This window comes from Nerophis lumbriciformis, linkage group LG26 (genome assembly GCF_033978685.3).
Source record: "Nerophis lumbriciformis linkage group LG26, RoL_Nlum_v2.1, whole genome shotgun sequence".
Classification (NCBI taxonomy): Eukaryota; Metazoa; Chordata; class Actinopteri; order Syngnathiformes; family Syngnathidae; genus Nerophis; species Nerophis lumbriciformis.
The window spans coordinates 39,578,181-39,592,234 of record NC_084573.2 but is presented as its reverse complement, the minus strand read 5'-3'; the positions used below and the strand labels follow the sequence as shown (position 1 = coordinate 39,592,234).

The following is a 14,054-nucleotide window of genomic DNA, read 5'->3' as shown; positions in this document are numbered from 1 at the left end:
TGTGAGAGTCCATAGTGGAAATAACATAATAGTGAGAGTCCAGTCCATAGTGGATCTAACATAATAGTGTGAGTCCAGTCCATAGTGGATCTAACTTAATAGTGAGAGTCCAGTCCATAGTGGATCTAACTTAATAGTGAGAGTCCAGTCCATAGTGGATCTAACATAATATTGTGAGAGTCCAGTCCATAGTGGATCTAATATAATAGTGTGAGAGTCCAGTCCATAGTGGATCTAACATAATAGTGTGAAAGTCCAGTCCATAGTGGATCTAATATAATAGTGTGAGAGTCCAGTCCATAGTGGATCTAACATAATAGTGTGTGAGTCCAGTCCATAGTGGATCTAACATAATATTGTGAGAGTCCAGTCCATAGTGGATCTAACATACCGGTAATAGTGCCAGTCCAGTCCATAGTGGATCTAACATAATAGTGTGAGAGTCCATAGTGGAAATAACATAATAGTGAGAGTCCAGTCCATAGTGGATCTAACATAATAGTGTGAGTCCAGTCCATAGTGGATCTAACTTAATAGTGAGAGTCCAGTCCATAGTGGATCTAACATAATATTGTGAGAGTCCAGTCCATAGTGGATCTCACATGATAGTGTGAGAGTCCAGTCCATAGTGGATCTAACATAATAGTGAGAGTCCAGTCCATAATGGATCAAACATAATAGTGTGAGAGTCCATAGTGGAAATAACATAATAGTGAGAGTCCAGTCCATAGTGGATCTAACATAATATTGTGAGAGTCCAGTCCATAGTGGATCTAACATAATAGTGAGAGTCCAGTCCATAGTGGATCTAACATAATAGTGTGAGTCCAGTCCATAGTGGATCTAACATAATAGTGAGAGTCCAGTCCAAAGTGGATCTAACATAATATTGTGAGAGTCCAGTCCATAGTGGATCCAACATAATAGTGCCAGTCCAGTCCATAGTGGATCTAACATAATAGTGAGAGTCCAGTCCAAAGTGGATCTAACATAATATTGTGAGAGTCCAGTCCATAGTGGATCCAACATAATAGTGCCAGTCCAGTCCATAGTGGGGCCAGCAGGAGATCACCTGGAGTGGAGACAGGTCAGCAGTGCAGAGACGTCCCCAACTGATGCACTTTGGACAGCTAGCGGTTCATCTGTGGTCACTGAATCTGTGCAGAATTTCAGAGCAGAAAAGAGACGGCAGATCAACTGGTCTAAAAGGGGGGTCTATTTAAAGACTAGAGCAGGGGTCGGGAACCTTTTTGGCTGAGAGAGCCATGAAAGCCAAATATTTTAAAATGTATTTCCGTGAGAGCCGTATAATAATTTTTAACAATGAATACAACTAAATGCGTGCATTTTTAAGTAAGACCAACATTTTTAGAGTATAATAAGTCTCTTATCTTACCATTAATGCGACTTCTGGTGCTGCATGGTTTTGCTGATGGCTTTGGAGTCTGGTTGATACGTGGTTGTTTTTAAAATTACCAGCGGAATTATTCATTACTTAAGTGTTAAGCAGAGCCAGCTGCAGTCATCAAAAGAGCTACATCTGGCTCTAGATCCATAGGTTCCCTACCCCTGGGCTAGAGTACCGTATACAAATTAGTTTTAAGATGAGACTTAAATGCTTCTACTGATGTATTATCTCTAGCTGTTACCAGGAGGGCATTCCAGAGTTCTGGAGCCCCATCAGAAAACGCTCCATAGCCCGCAGACTTTTTTGGGGCTCTGGGAATCCCTAATAAGCCGGAGTTCTTAGAATAGTGAAACAGACTTCCCCATAAGAAACAATGTTAACATGAATAATGGAGCCTTGACAAAAGTCCCTATTTTATATTAAAAAAAATGCACACTTTAAAGACACTATGTGTGTATGTCTGTATGTACAGGTAAAAGCCAGTAAATTAGAATATTTTGAAAAACTTGATTTATTTCAGTAATTGCATTCAAAAGGTGTAACTTGTACATTATATTTATTCATTGCACACAGACTGATGCATTCAAATGTTTATTTCATTTAATTTTGATGATTTGAAGTGGCAACAAATGAAAATCCAAAATTCCGTGTGTCACAAAATTAGAATATTACTTAAGGCTAATACAAAAAAGGGATTTTTAGAAATGTTGGCCAACTGAAAAGTATGAAAATGAAAAATATGAGCATGTACAATACTCAATACTTGGTTGGAGCTCCTTTTGCCTCAATTACTGCGTTAATGCGGCGTGGCATGGAGTCGAAGAGTTTCTGGCACTGCTCAGGTGTTATGAGAGCCCAGGTTGCTCTGATAGTGGCCTTCAACTCTTCTGCGTTTTTGGGTCTGGCATTCTGCATCTTCCTTTTCACAATACCCCACAGATTTTCTATGGGGCTAAGGTCAGGGGAGTTGGCGGGCCAATTTAGAACAGAAATACCATGGTCCGTAAACCAGGCACGGGTAGATTTTGCGCTGTGTGCAGGCGCCAAGTCCTGTTGGAACTTGAAATCTCCATCTCCATAGAGCAGGTCAGCAGCAGGAAGCATGAAGTGCTCTAAAACTTGCTGGTAGACGGCTGCGTTGACCCTGGATCTCAGGAAACAGAGTGGACCGACACCAGCAGATGACATGGCACCCCAAACCATCACTGATGGTGGAAACTTTACACTAGACTTCAGGCAACGTGGATCCTGTGCCTCTCCTGTCTTCCTCCAGACTCTGGGACCTCGATTTCCAAAGGAAATGCAAAATTTGCATGGTTGGGTGATGGTTTGGGGTGCCATGTCATCTGCTGGTGTCGGTCCACTCTGTTTCCTGAGATCCAGGGTCAACGCAGCCGTCTACCAGCAAGTTTTAGAGCACTTCATGCTTCCTGCTGCTGACCTGCTCTATGGAGATGGAGATTTCAAGTTCCAACAGGACTTGGCGCCTGCACACAGCGCAAAATCTACCCGTGCCTGGTTTACGGACCATGGTATTTCTGTTCTAAATTGGCCCGCCAACTCCCCTGACCTTAGCCCCATAGAAAATCTGTGGGGTATTGTGAAAAGGAAGATGCAGAATGCCAGACCCAAAAACGCAGAAGAGTTGAAGGCCACTATCAGAGCAACCTGGGCTCTCATAACACCTGAGCAGTGCCAGAAACTCATCGACTCCATGCCACGCCGCATTAACGCAGTAATTGAGGCAAAAGGAGCTCCAACCAAGTATTGAGTATTGTACATGCTCATATTTTTCATTTTCATACTTTTCAGTTGGCCAACATTTCTAAAAATCACTTTTTTGTATTAGCCTTAAGTAATATTCTAATTTTGTGACACACGGAATTTTGGATTTGCATTTGTTGCCACTTCAAATCATCAAAATTAAATGAAATAAACATTTGAATGCATCAGTCTGTGTGCAATGAATAAATATAATGTACAAGTTACACCTTTTGAATGCAATTACTGAAATAAATCAAGTTTTTCAAAATATTCTAATTTACTGGCTTTTACCTGTATATATCAAACCAACAAGCGGGAAATGACTCAACAATCTCTTTTTTTATCCAAACACAACAACAACAACAGCTGGTCTAACTGTCAATGCAACACACACTAAAGTGCTCTCCAAAACGTTACCAAACATGCTCCTACAGGAAGGAAAATAACTTTACCATGTGTCCTTGAATATTTGTGGCATTTATTGAACAGTCTGGAAATGGTAAACAAGTATAGCATCACCTTCCAGCCAGCGCTAGCGTTAGCACAAATTAGCAGCGTGAGGCGGTCCTCCGTTGGCCTGTTTCCCGGTACTAAATTCTCATTCTCTGTAATAAAGGTCTCCTCTAGCATTTTTAATACAGTTCAAAACTTGGTAAGGTAGAAAGCCACCTGCGCCGATAAAATCTTTGAAGCGGCAGCTTTGTCTGAGCAGCCTCGCCGTGCCGTACCACGGCTTTGAATGAAGGCTCCTCTTTTTAAACGTTTCCAAAGACCCACGGCTCGCCTTAAATTGTTCTTCCATACTGGGTTCAAGCATGGTCACTTTTGGACATGGAGTCGCCATGTAAATGGTGAGTCTTCTCCCAAATGATAGCCTCCGAAATGCTATCGCCGGCTAGCTGCTTCTCCTTTATCCACACTAGCGACAGCTCTTTCACCTGGTCTTGCACTTCTTCTACATCCTTGCAAAGATATTTAAAGTCAGCAACCTTACATCCATCCATCCATCTTCTTCCGCTTATCCGAGGTCGGGTCGCGGGGGCAGCAGCTTAAACAGGGAAGCCCAGACTTTCCTCTCCCCAGCCACTTCGTCCAGCTCCTCCCGGGGGATCCCGAGGCGTTCCCAGGCCAGCCGGGAGACATAGTCTTCCCAACGTGTCCTGGGTCTTCCCCGTGGCCTCCTACCGGTTTGGAAGTGCCCTAAACACCTCCCGAGGGAGGCGTTCGGGTGGCATCCTGACCAGATGCCCGAACCACCTCATCTGGCTCCTCTCGATGTGGAGGAGCAGCGGCTTTACTTTGAGCTCCCCCCGGATGACAGAGCTTCTCACCCTATCTCTAAGAGAGAGCCCCGCCACCCGGCGGAGGAAACTCATTTCGGCCGCCTGTACCCGTGATCTTGTCCTTTTGGTCATAACCCAAAGCTCATGACCATAGGGGAGGATGGGAACGTAGATCGACCGGTAAATTGAGAGCTTTGCCTTCCGGCTCAGCTCCTTCTTCACCACAACGGATCGATACAGCGTCCGCATTACTGAAGATGCCGCACCGATCCGCCTGTCGATCTCACGATCCACTTTTCCCTCACTCGTGAACAAGACTCCTAGGTACTTGAACTCCTCCACTTGGGGCAGGGTCTCCTCCCCAACCCGGAGATGGCACTCCACCCTTTTCCGGGCAACCTTACAAACGTCCTTTTTGGATAATAGTTGCAATTGTGGACTTGTTTCTTCCACATTTGTGAGCCAATCTGTCGCTAACTCCTCAAAGTATGCAAACTGGATGTGACCTTGGGGGCCCGCCTCTTTGAAATGGCGTGTACAGGAAGCAAAGTCATCAAAATGGCAGAACCCACAGAGAAAATGAATAAATAAATCATACGATCGGACACCGAGACATGGTTCAGACACCTCCATCTAAACCTTCCACTGTGTATGGGTGTGTCTATTACTCACAAATGAACATAATCTCCGTAAATAAATGACATTTGTAATGTTGCATGTTCTATTCTGTAGCAACAGTCACCCTTGATTCAATGATTTTCAAAGGGTGTTTGGAACAAGTGGTAGAGAAGTAGGGCCTTAGTGTACCACTCCACTGCTTTTTAAACCTATGGATCAGAGCGTTGCCATTGGCATCAGAGAAAGTCAGACACCCTCTCTCCCAGTCTAACTGAATTCTGATTCTGGATGGTCTTCTCCTGAGTGTCAGAGGTGAACTGTGGCCGGGAGAAGCGCGATACACACCAGAGGAGAGTGACACTGTCCACAGACCACCACTTGGTTCACCAGGGTTGTCATCCAGTCTCCACCAGTCTTTCCTATTGATACTGTCGCTGGCCACCCCCAAAGACCAGTGACTGTTGTCTCCGACTTCCACCTCCCAGAGATGGCTCCCAGAGCTGAATCCCACGGAAGCCAAGATGCCCTGTGGGTTGACACATCTATCGGTGTTGTCTGGAAGAGGCTGTTCATCACACACCGACACAGTGGACAGGTCAGCAGACACAGTCAGACACGATGAGCCTGTGTTGGGGTCCAAGGTCACCGGAACTGTGGAATAAGGAGGGACACACAATGTCATCAAAACATTGGATGGATACTAAATATGTATATTGTAGCGGTTGATTTAAGGACATAATTCACCACACCTGTTATTTGAGTTTGTCATCATTCACTGTACTGTTCTATTGTGCATATGACAATGTTGTTCTTTGTGTGCAGTTAAGAGCGAGTAATTCGGCGCGGCCCCTTTAAGTGGCCGTCAGTAGATTCTCGCAAAGGTGGGGGTTTGTTGTTCCCGCGAGATTTGAGTTTTTTGTTGTGATATCATTCATTCTTGCTTGTGCTTGGAAGAATAAACGACGCACACGTTTTTGTGTGTCAACTATACTTAAAGTTGTCTTGCTTTCACGCCACGAGCACAACAATATACAGGTAAAAGCCAGTAAATTAGAATATTTTGAAAAACTTGATTTATTTCAATAATTGCATTCAAAAGGTGTAACTTGTACATTATATTTATTCATTGCACACAGACTGATGCATTCAAATGTTTATTTCATTTAATTTTGATGATTTGAAGTGGCAACAAATGAAAATCCAAAATTCCGTGTGTCACAAAATTAGAATATTGTGTAAGGGTTACATTTTGAAGACACCTGGTGCCACAAACTAATCAGCTGATTAACTCAAAACACCTGCAAATGGCTTTAAATGGTCTCTCAGTCCAGTTCTGAAGCCTACACAAACATGGGGAAGACTTCAGATTTGACAGCTGTCCAAAAGGCAACCATCGACACATTGCACAAGGAGGGAAAGACACAAAAGGTTATTGCTGAAGAGGCTGGCTGTTCTCAGAGCTCTGTGTCCAAACACATTAATGGAGAGGCAAAGGGAAGGAAAAACTGTGGTCAGAAAAAGTGTACAAGCGATAGGGATCACCGCGCCCTGGTCAAGATTGTGAAAAAAACCCCATTCAAAAATGTGGGGGAGATTCAGAAGGAGTGGACAGCTGCTGGAGTCAGTGCTTCAAGATCCACCACCAAGAGACGCTTGAAAGACATGGGTTTCAACTGCCGCATACCTCGTGTCAAGCCACTGTTGACCAAGAAACAGCGCGAAAAGCGTCTCACCTGGGCTAAGGAAAAAAAGAGCTGGACTGCTGCTGAGTGGTCCAAAGTCATGTTTTCTGACGAAAGCAAATTTTGCATTTCCTTTGGAAATCGAGGTCCCAGAGTCTGGAGGAAAACAGGAGAGGCACAGGATCCACGTTGCCTGAAGTCTAGTGTAAAGTTTCCACCATCAGTGATGGTTTGGGGTGCCATGTCATCTGCTGGTGTCGGTCCACTCTGTTTCCTGAGATCCAGGGTCAACGCAGCCGTCTACCAGCAAGTTTTAGAGCACTTCATGCTTCCTGCTGCTGACCTGCTCTATGGAGATGGAGATTTCAAGTTCCAACAGGACTTGGCGCCTGCACACAGCGCAAAATCTACCCGTGCCTGGTTTACGGACCATGGTATTTCTGTTCTAAATTGGCCCGCCAACTCCCCTGACCTTAGCCCCATAGAAAATCTGTGGGGTATTGTGAAAAGGAAGATGCAGAATGCCAGACCCAAAAACGCAGAAGAGTTGAAGGCCACTATCAGAGCAACCTGGGCTCTCATAACACCTGAGCAGTGCCAGAAACTCATCGACTCCATGCCACGCCGCATTAACGCAGTAATTGAGGCAAAAGGAGCTCCAACCAAGTATTGAGTATTGTACATGCTCATATTTTTCATTTTCATACTTTTCAGTTGGCCAACATTTCTAAAAATCACTTTTTTGTATTAGCCTTAAGTAATATTCTAATTTTGTGACACACGGAATTTTGGATTTGCATTTGTTGCCACTTCAAATCATCAAAATTAAATGAAATAAACATTTGAATGCATCAGTCTGTGTGCAATGAATAAATATAATGTACAAGTTACACCTTTTGAATGCAATTACTGAAATAAATCAAGTTTTTCAAAATATTCTAATTTACTGGCTTTTACCTGTATATATCAAACCAACAAGCGGGAAATGACTCAACAATCTCTTTTTTTATCCAAACACAACAACAACAACAGCTGGTCTAACTGTCAATGCAACACACACTAAAGTGCTCTCCAAAACGTTACCAAACATGCTCCTACAGGAAGGAAAATAACTTTACCATGTGTCCTTGAATATTTGTGGCATTTATTGAACAGTCTGGAAATGGTAAACAAGTATAGCATCACCTTCCAGCCAGCGCTAGCGTTAGCACAAATTAGCAGCGTGAGGCGGTCCTCCGTTGGCCTGTTTCCCGGTACTAAATTCTCATTCTCTGTAATAAAGGTCTCCTCTAGCATTTTTAATACAGTTCAAAACTTGGTAAGGTAGAAAGCCACCTGCGCCGATAAAATCTTTGAAGCGGCAGCTTTGTCTGAGCAGCCTCGCCGTGCCGTACCACGGCTTTGAATGAAGGCTCCTCTTTTTAAACGTTTCCAAAGACCCACGGCTCGCCTTAAATTGTTCTTCCATACTGGGTTCAAGCATGGTCACTTTTGGACATGGAGTCGCCATGTAAATGGTGAGTCTTCTCCCAAATGATAGCCTCCGAAATGCTATCGCCGGCTAGCTGCTTCTCCTTTATCCACACTAGCGACAGCTCTTTCACCTGGTCTTGCACTTCTTCTACATCCTTGCAAAGATATTTAAAGTCAGCAACCTTACATCCATCCATCCATCTTCTTCCGCTTATCCGAGGTCGGGTCGCGGGGGCAGCAGCTTAAACAGGGAAGCCCAGACTTTCCTCTCCCCAGCCACTTCGTCCAGCTCCTCCCGGGGGATCCCGAGGCGTTCCCAGGCCAGCCGGGAGACATAGTCTTCCCAACGTGTCCTGGGTCTTCCCCGTGGCCTCCTACCGGTTTGGAAGTGCCCTAAACACCTCCCGAGGGAGGCGTTCGGGTGGCATCCTGACCAGATGCCCGAACCACCTCATCTGGCTCCTCTCGATGTGGAGGAGCAGCGGCTTTACTTTGAGCTCCCCCCGGATGACAGAGCTTCTCACCCTATCTCTAAGAGAGAGCCCCGCCACCCGGCGGAGGAAACTCATTTCGGCCGCCTGTACCCGTGATCTTGTCCTTTTGGTCATAACCCAAAGCTCATGACCATAGGGGAGGATGGGAACGTAGATCGACCGGTAAATTGAGAGCTTTGCCTTCCGGCTCAGCTCCTTCTTCACCACAACGGATCGATACAGCGTCCGCATTACTGAAGATGCCGCACCGATCCGCCTGTCGATCTCACGATCCACTTTTCCCTCACTCGTGAACAAGACTCCTAGGTACTTGAACTCCTCCACTTGGGGCAGGGTCTCCTCCCCAACCCGGAGATGGCACTCCACCCTTTTCCGGGCAACCTTACAAACGTCCTTTTTGGATAATAGTTGCAATTGTGGACTTGTTTCTTCCACATTTGTGAGCCAATCTGTCGCTAACTCCTCAAAGTATGCAAACTGGATGTGACCTTGGGGGCCCGCCTCTTTGAAATGGCGTGTACAGGAAGCAAAGTCATCAAAATGGCAGAACCCACAGAGAAAATGAATAAATAAATCATACGATCGGACACCGAGACATGGTTCAGACACCTCCATCTAAACCTTCCACTGTGTATGGGTGTGTCTATTACTCACAAATGAACATAATCTCCGTAAATAAATGACATTTGTAATGTTGCATGTTCTATTCTGTAGCAACAGTCACCCTTGATTCAATGATTTTCAAAGGGTGTTTGGAACAAGTGGTAGAGAAGTAGGGCCTTAGTGTACCACTCCACTGCTTTTTAAACCTATGGATCAGAGCGTTGCCATTGGCATCAGAGAAAGTCAGACACCCTCTCTCCCAGTCTAACTGAATTCTGATTCTGGATGGTCTTCTCCTGAGTGTCAGAGGTGAACTGTGGCCGGGAGAAGCGCGATACACACCAGAGGAGAGTGACACTGTCCACAGACCACCACTTGGTTCACCAGGGTTGTCATCCAGTCTCCACCAGTCTTTCCTATTGATACTGTCGCTGGCCACCCCCAAAGACCAGTGACTGTTGTCTCCGACTTCCACCTCCCAGAGATGGCTCCCAGAGCTGAATCCCACGGAAGCCAAGATGCCCTGTGGGTTGACACATCTATCGGTGTTGTCTGGAAGAGGCTGTTCATCACACACCGACACAGTGGACAGGTCAGCAGACACAGTCAGACACGATGAGCCTGTGTTGGGGTCCAAGGTCACCGGAACTGTGGAATAAGGAGGGACACACAATGTCATCAAAACATTGGATGGATACTAAATATGTATATTGTAGCGGTTGATTTAAGGACATAATTCACCACACCTGTTATTTGAGTTTGTCATCATTCACTGTACTGTTCTATTGTGCATATGACAATGTTGTTCTTTGTGTGCAGTTAAGAGCGAGTAATTCGGCGCGGCCCCTTTAAGTGGCCGTCAGTAGATTCTCGCAAAGGTGGGGGTTTGTTGTTCCCGCGAGATTTGAGTTTTTTGTTGTGATATCATTCATTCTTGCTTGTGCTTGGAAGAATAAACGACGCACACGTTTTTGTGTGTCAACTATACTTAAAGTTGTCTTGCTTTCACGCCACGAGCACAACAATATACAGGTAAAAGCCAGTAAATTAGAATATTTTGAAAAACTTGATTTATTTCAATAATTGCATTCAAAAGGTGTAACTTGTACATTATATTTATTCATTGCACACAGACTGATGCATTCAAATGTTTATTTCATTTAATTTTGATGATTTGAAGTGGCAACAAATGAAAATCCAAAATTCCGTGTGTCACAAAATTAGAATATTGTGTAAGGGTTACATTTTGAAGACACCTGGTGCCACAAACTAATCAGCTGATTAACTCAAAACACCTGCAAATGGCTTTAAATGGTCTCTCAGTCCAGTTCTGAAGCCTACACAAACATGGGGAAGACTTCAGATTTGACAGCTGTCCAAAAGGCAACCATCGACACATTGCACAAGGAGGGAAAGACACAAAAGGTTATTGCTGAAGAGGCTGGCTGTTCTCAGAGCTCTGTGTCCAAACACATTAATGGAGAGGCAAAGGGAAGGAAAAACTGTGGTCAGAAAAAGTGTACAAGCGATAGGGATCACCGCGCCCTGGTCAAGATTGTGAAAAAAACCCCATTCAAAAATGTGGGGGAGATTCAGAAGGAGTGGACAGCTGCTGGAGTCAGTGCTTCAAGATCCACCACCAAGAGACGCTTGAAAGACATGGGTTTCAACTGCCGCATACCTCGTGTCAAGCCACTGTTGACCAAGAAACAGCGCGAAAAGCGTCTCACCTGGGCTAAGGAAAAAAAGAGCTGGACTGCTGCTGAGTGGTCCAAAGTCATGTTTTCTGACGAAAGCAAATTTTGCATTTCCTTTGGAAATCGAGGTCCCAGAGTCTGGAGGAAAACAGGAGAGGCACAGGATCCACGTTGCCTGAAGTCTAGTGTAAAGTTTCCACCATCAGTGATGGTTTGGGGTGCCATGTCATCTGCTGGTGTCGGTCCACTCTGTTTCCTGAGATCCAGGGTCAACGCAGCCGTCTACCAGCAAGTTTTAGAGCACTTCATGCTTCCTGCTGCTGACCTGCTCTATGGAGATGGAGATTTCAAGTTCCAACAGGACTTGGCGCCTGCACACAGCGCAAAATCTACCCGTGCCTGGTTTACGGACCATGGTATTTCTGTTCTAAATTGGCCCGCCAACTCCCCTGACCTTAGCCCCATAGAAAATCTGTGGGGTATTGTGAAAAGGAAGATGCAGAATGCCAGACCCAAAAACGCAGAAGAGTTGAAGGCCACTATCAGAGCAACCTGGGCTCTCATAACACCTGAGCAGTGCCAGAAACTCATCGACTCCATGCCACGCCGCATTAACGCAGTAATTGAGGCAAAAGGAGCTCCAACCAAGTATTGAGTATTGTACATGCTCATATTTTTCATTTTCATACTTTTCAGTTGGCCAACATTTCTAAAAATCCCTTTTTTGTATTAGCCTTAAGTAATATTCTAATTTTGTGACACACGGAATTTGGGATTTTCATTTGTTGCCACTTCAAATCATCAAAATTAAATGAAATAAACATTTGAATGCATCAGTCTGTGTGCAATGAATAAATATAATGTACAAGTTACACCTTTTGAATGCAATTACTGAAATAAATCAAGTTTTTCAAAATATTCTAATTTACTGGCTTTTACCTGTATATATTTGTGGAGGTTGTCCTCCAGTGGGTTCCTCAGACCACCAAACACCGGCATAAGAGCCCGGATCAGGGTTAGAACACTGTTTTATTTTTTATAAGTTAGTGCAGCGGGTTGATTTCCAGCAACTGTCTTTTCGTGTCCGTTTCTTGCTCGCTCTCACTCCAGCTCCAACAACGTCTCTCATCCTGGCTGCTGCTAATAAAGGCGGCCTAGTGGTTAGTGTCCGCCCTGAGATCAGTAGGTTGTGAGTTCAAACCCCGGCCGAGTCATACCAAAGACTATAAAAATGGGAGCCATTACCTCCCTGCTTGGCACTCAGCATCAAAGCTTGGAATTGGGGGTTAAATCACCAAAAATGGGGGTGATCAAGTGTGATGGGTCAAATGCAGAGAATAATTTTGCCACACGTAGTGTGTGGGTGTGACAATCATTGCTACTTTAACTTTACATGTTCATTCATGTACATCGTATCATGTCACAAACTTAGAACAACTTCTATGAGGACTTTTATTGTGCATCTATAAACAAGCTCATTGGTGTGTCAGACTCAAGGAGATCTGGCCCTCCACCTCATTTTATATGGCCCGCAAAAGCCTGGAAATAATATGTGTAAAAAAAAATACTTTACTTTCTTATTTTCTTACTAAAGGTATTAGGGTTTTTTTCCGAGTTTGCCAGGGGAAAGAAATAGTGTCCAATATTGCAACAAATGTTATATTATCTTTGTTGGTCAAAATCCAAATAAATACTTAAATATCTGCTTACTTATGGTTTCGAAGCAAGTTGTTCATCAAATTGTACACTATAAAAATTAGCAATAGATTTTACTATACAATTTAGGGAGGTTTTTTTACAGTACCGTATTTTCCGCACCATAAGCCGCCCTGGGTTATAAGCCGCGCCTTCAATGAACGGCATATTTCAAAACTTTGTCCACCTATAAGCCGCCCCGTGTTATAAGCCGCATCTAACTGAGCTAAAGGAATGTCAAAAAAACAGTCAGATAGGTCAGTCAAACTTTAATAATATATTAAAAACCAGCGTGATGTGGGCGCGCATGGAGTCGTATATCAACATGGACGGAGCTGCGTGAAAAAAGCCACCCGGCCTCTTCGCGTAAACTTACCTTAACCACTCGCTCATCTTTTCTTCATCCATCCATCCCTTCGAGTTAGCTTTTATGATGACGCCGGCTGGAAAGGTCTCTTTTGGCAAGGTCTTCCTTTTGAATATCACCATGGGTGGAAGTTTCTGGCCATTAGCATGGCAAGCTAGAACCACAGTGAAGGATGACTTCTCATTCCCTATGGTGCGAATATTCACCGTACGTGCTCCCGTTGTATCCACAGTGCGGTTCACAGGAATATCAAAAGTCAGTGGAACCTCGTCCATGTTGATAATGTTCTCTGGCCGGATCTTTTTTTCAGCTATCTTGTTTTTACAATATGCACGGAAAGTAGCCAGCTTTTCTTGAAAGTCTTTAGGCAGTTGCTGTGAAATAGTAGTCCGTGTGCGGATGGAGAGATTGCGTCTTTTCATGAACCGGAAACCTGTCGCTTAGTAGGAGCCATTTTGTGGTCTTTACAGATGTAAACACACAAAGGAAATGAAACGTAATATCCGCGCGCTTCTTCTTCTTCTTCTACGCGGGCGGGTGGTTGCTTACAGTAGAAGAAGAAGCGCTTCCTGTTCTATGGGGTCGGGTGCTTACCTTGGCGGTTGCTTGCGTAGAAGAAGAAGCACTTCCTCTTCTACGGGGAAAAAAGATGGCGGCTGTTTACCGTAGTTGCGAGACCGAAACTTTATGAAAATGAATCTTAATATTAATCCATATATAAAGCGCACCGGGTTATAAGCCGCACTGTCAGCTTTTGAGTAAATTTGTGGTTTTTAGGTGCGGCTAATAGTGCGGAAAATACGGTATATTGCATAAATAGAAAAAACAAACCAATGTTTTTTTACAGTAAAATTCTGCCGACTGAGCTGGCAGTTTTTTTTTTTTTAAATCCAGTTGATTTTATGGCACCACATTTTATTATGGTAAAAAAACTGGCAGCTGAGTTGCCAAAATAAAATTAAACAGCGGT

The 14,054-nt window shown here is 44.3% G+C and overlaps 1 protein-coding gene across 1 annotated transcript in view; it reads right to left on the bottom strand.

Moving 5' to 3' along the window:
* Positions 1–9,405: 9,405 nt before the first annotated feature.
* Positions 9,406–14,054, bottom strand: part of LOC133623469 (E3 ubiquitin-protein ligase TRIM35-like) — a 40,959-nt gene continuing 36,310 nt past the window's right edge. The window contains exon 6 of the mRNA XM_061986676.1: positions 9,406–9,973. Within this exon, the coding sequence (XP_061842660.1) occupies positions 9,426–9,973 (548 nt within the window). The 3' untranslated portion in view covers positions 9,406–9,425. The remainder of the gene's footprint in view (positions 9,974–14,054) is intronic.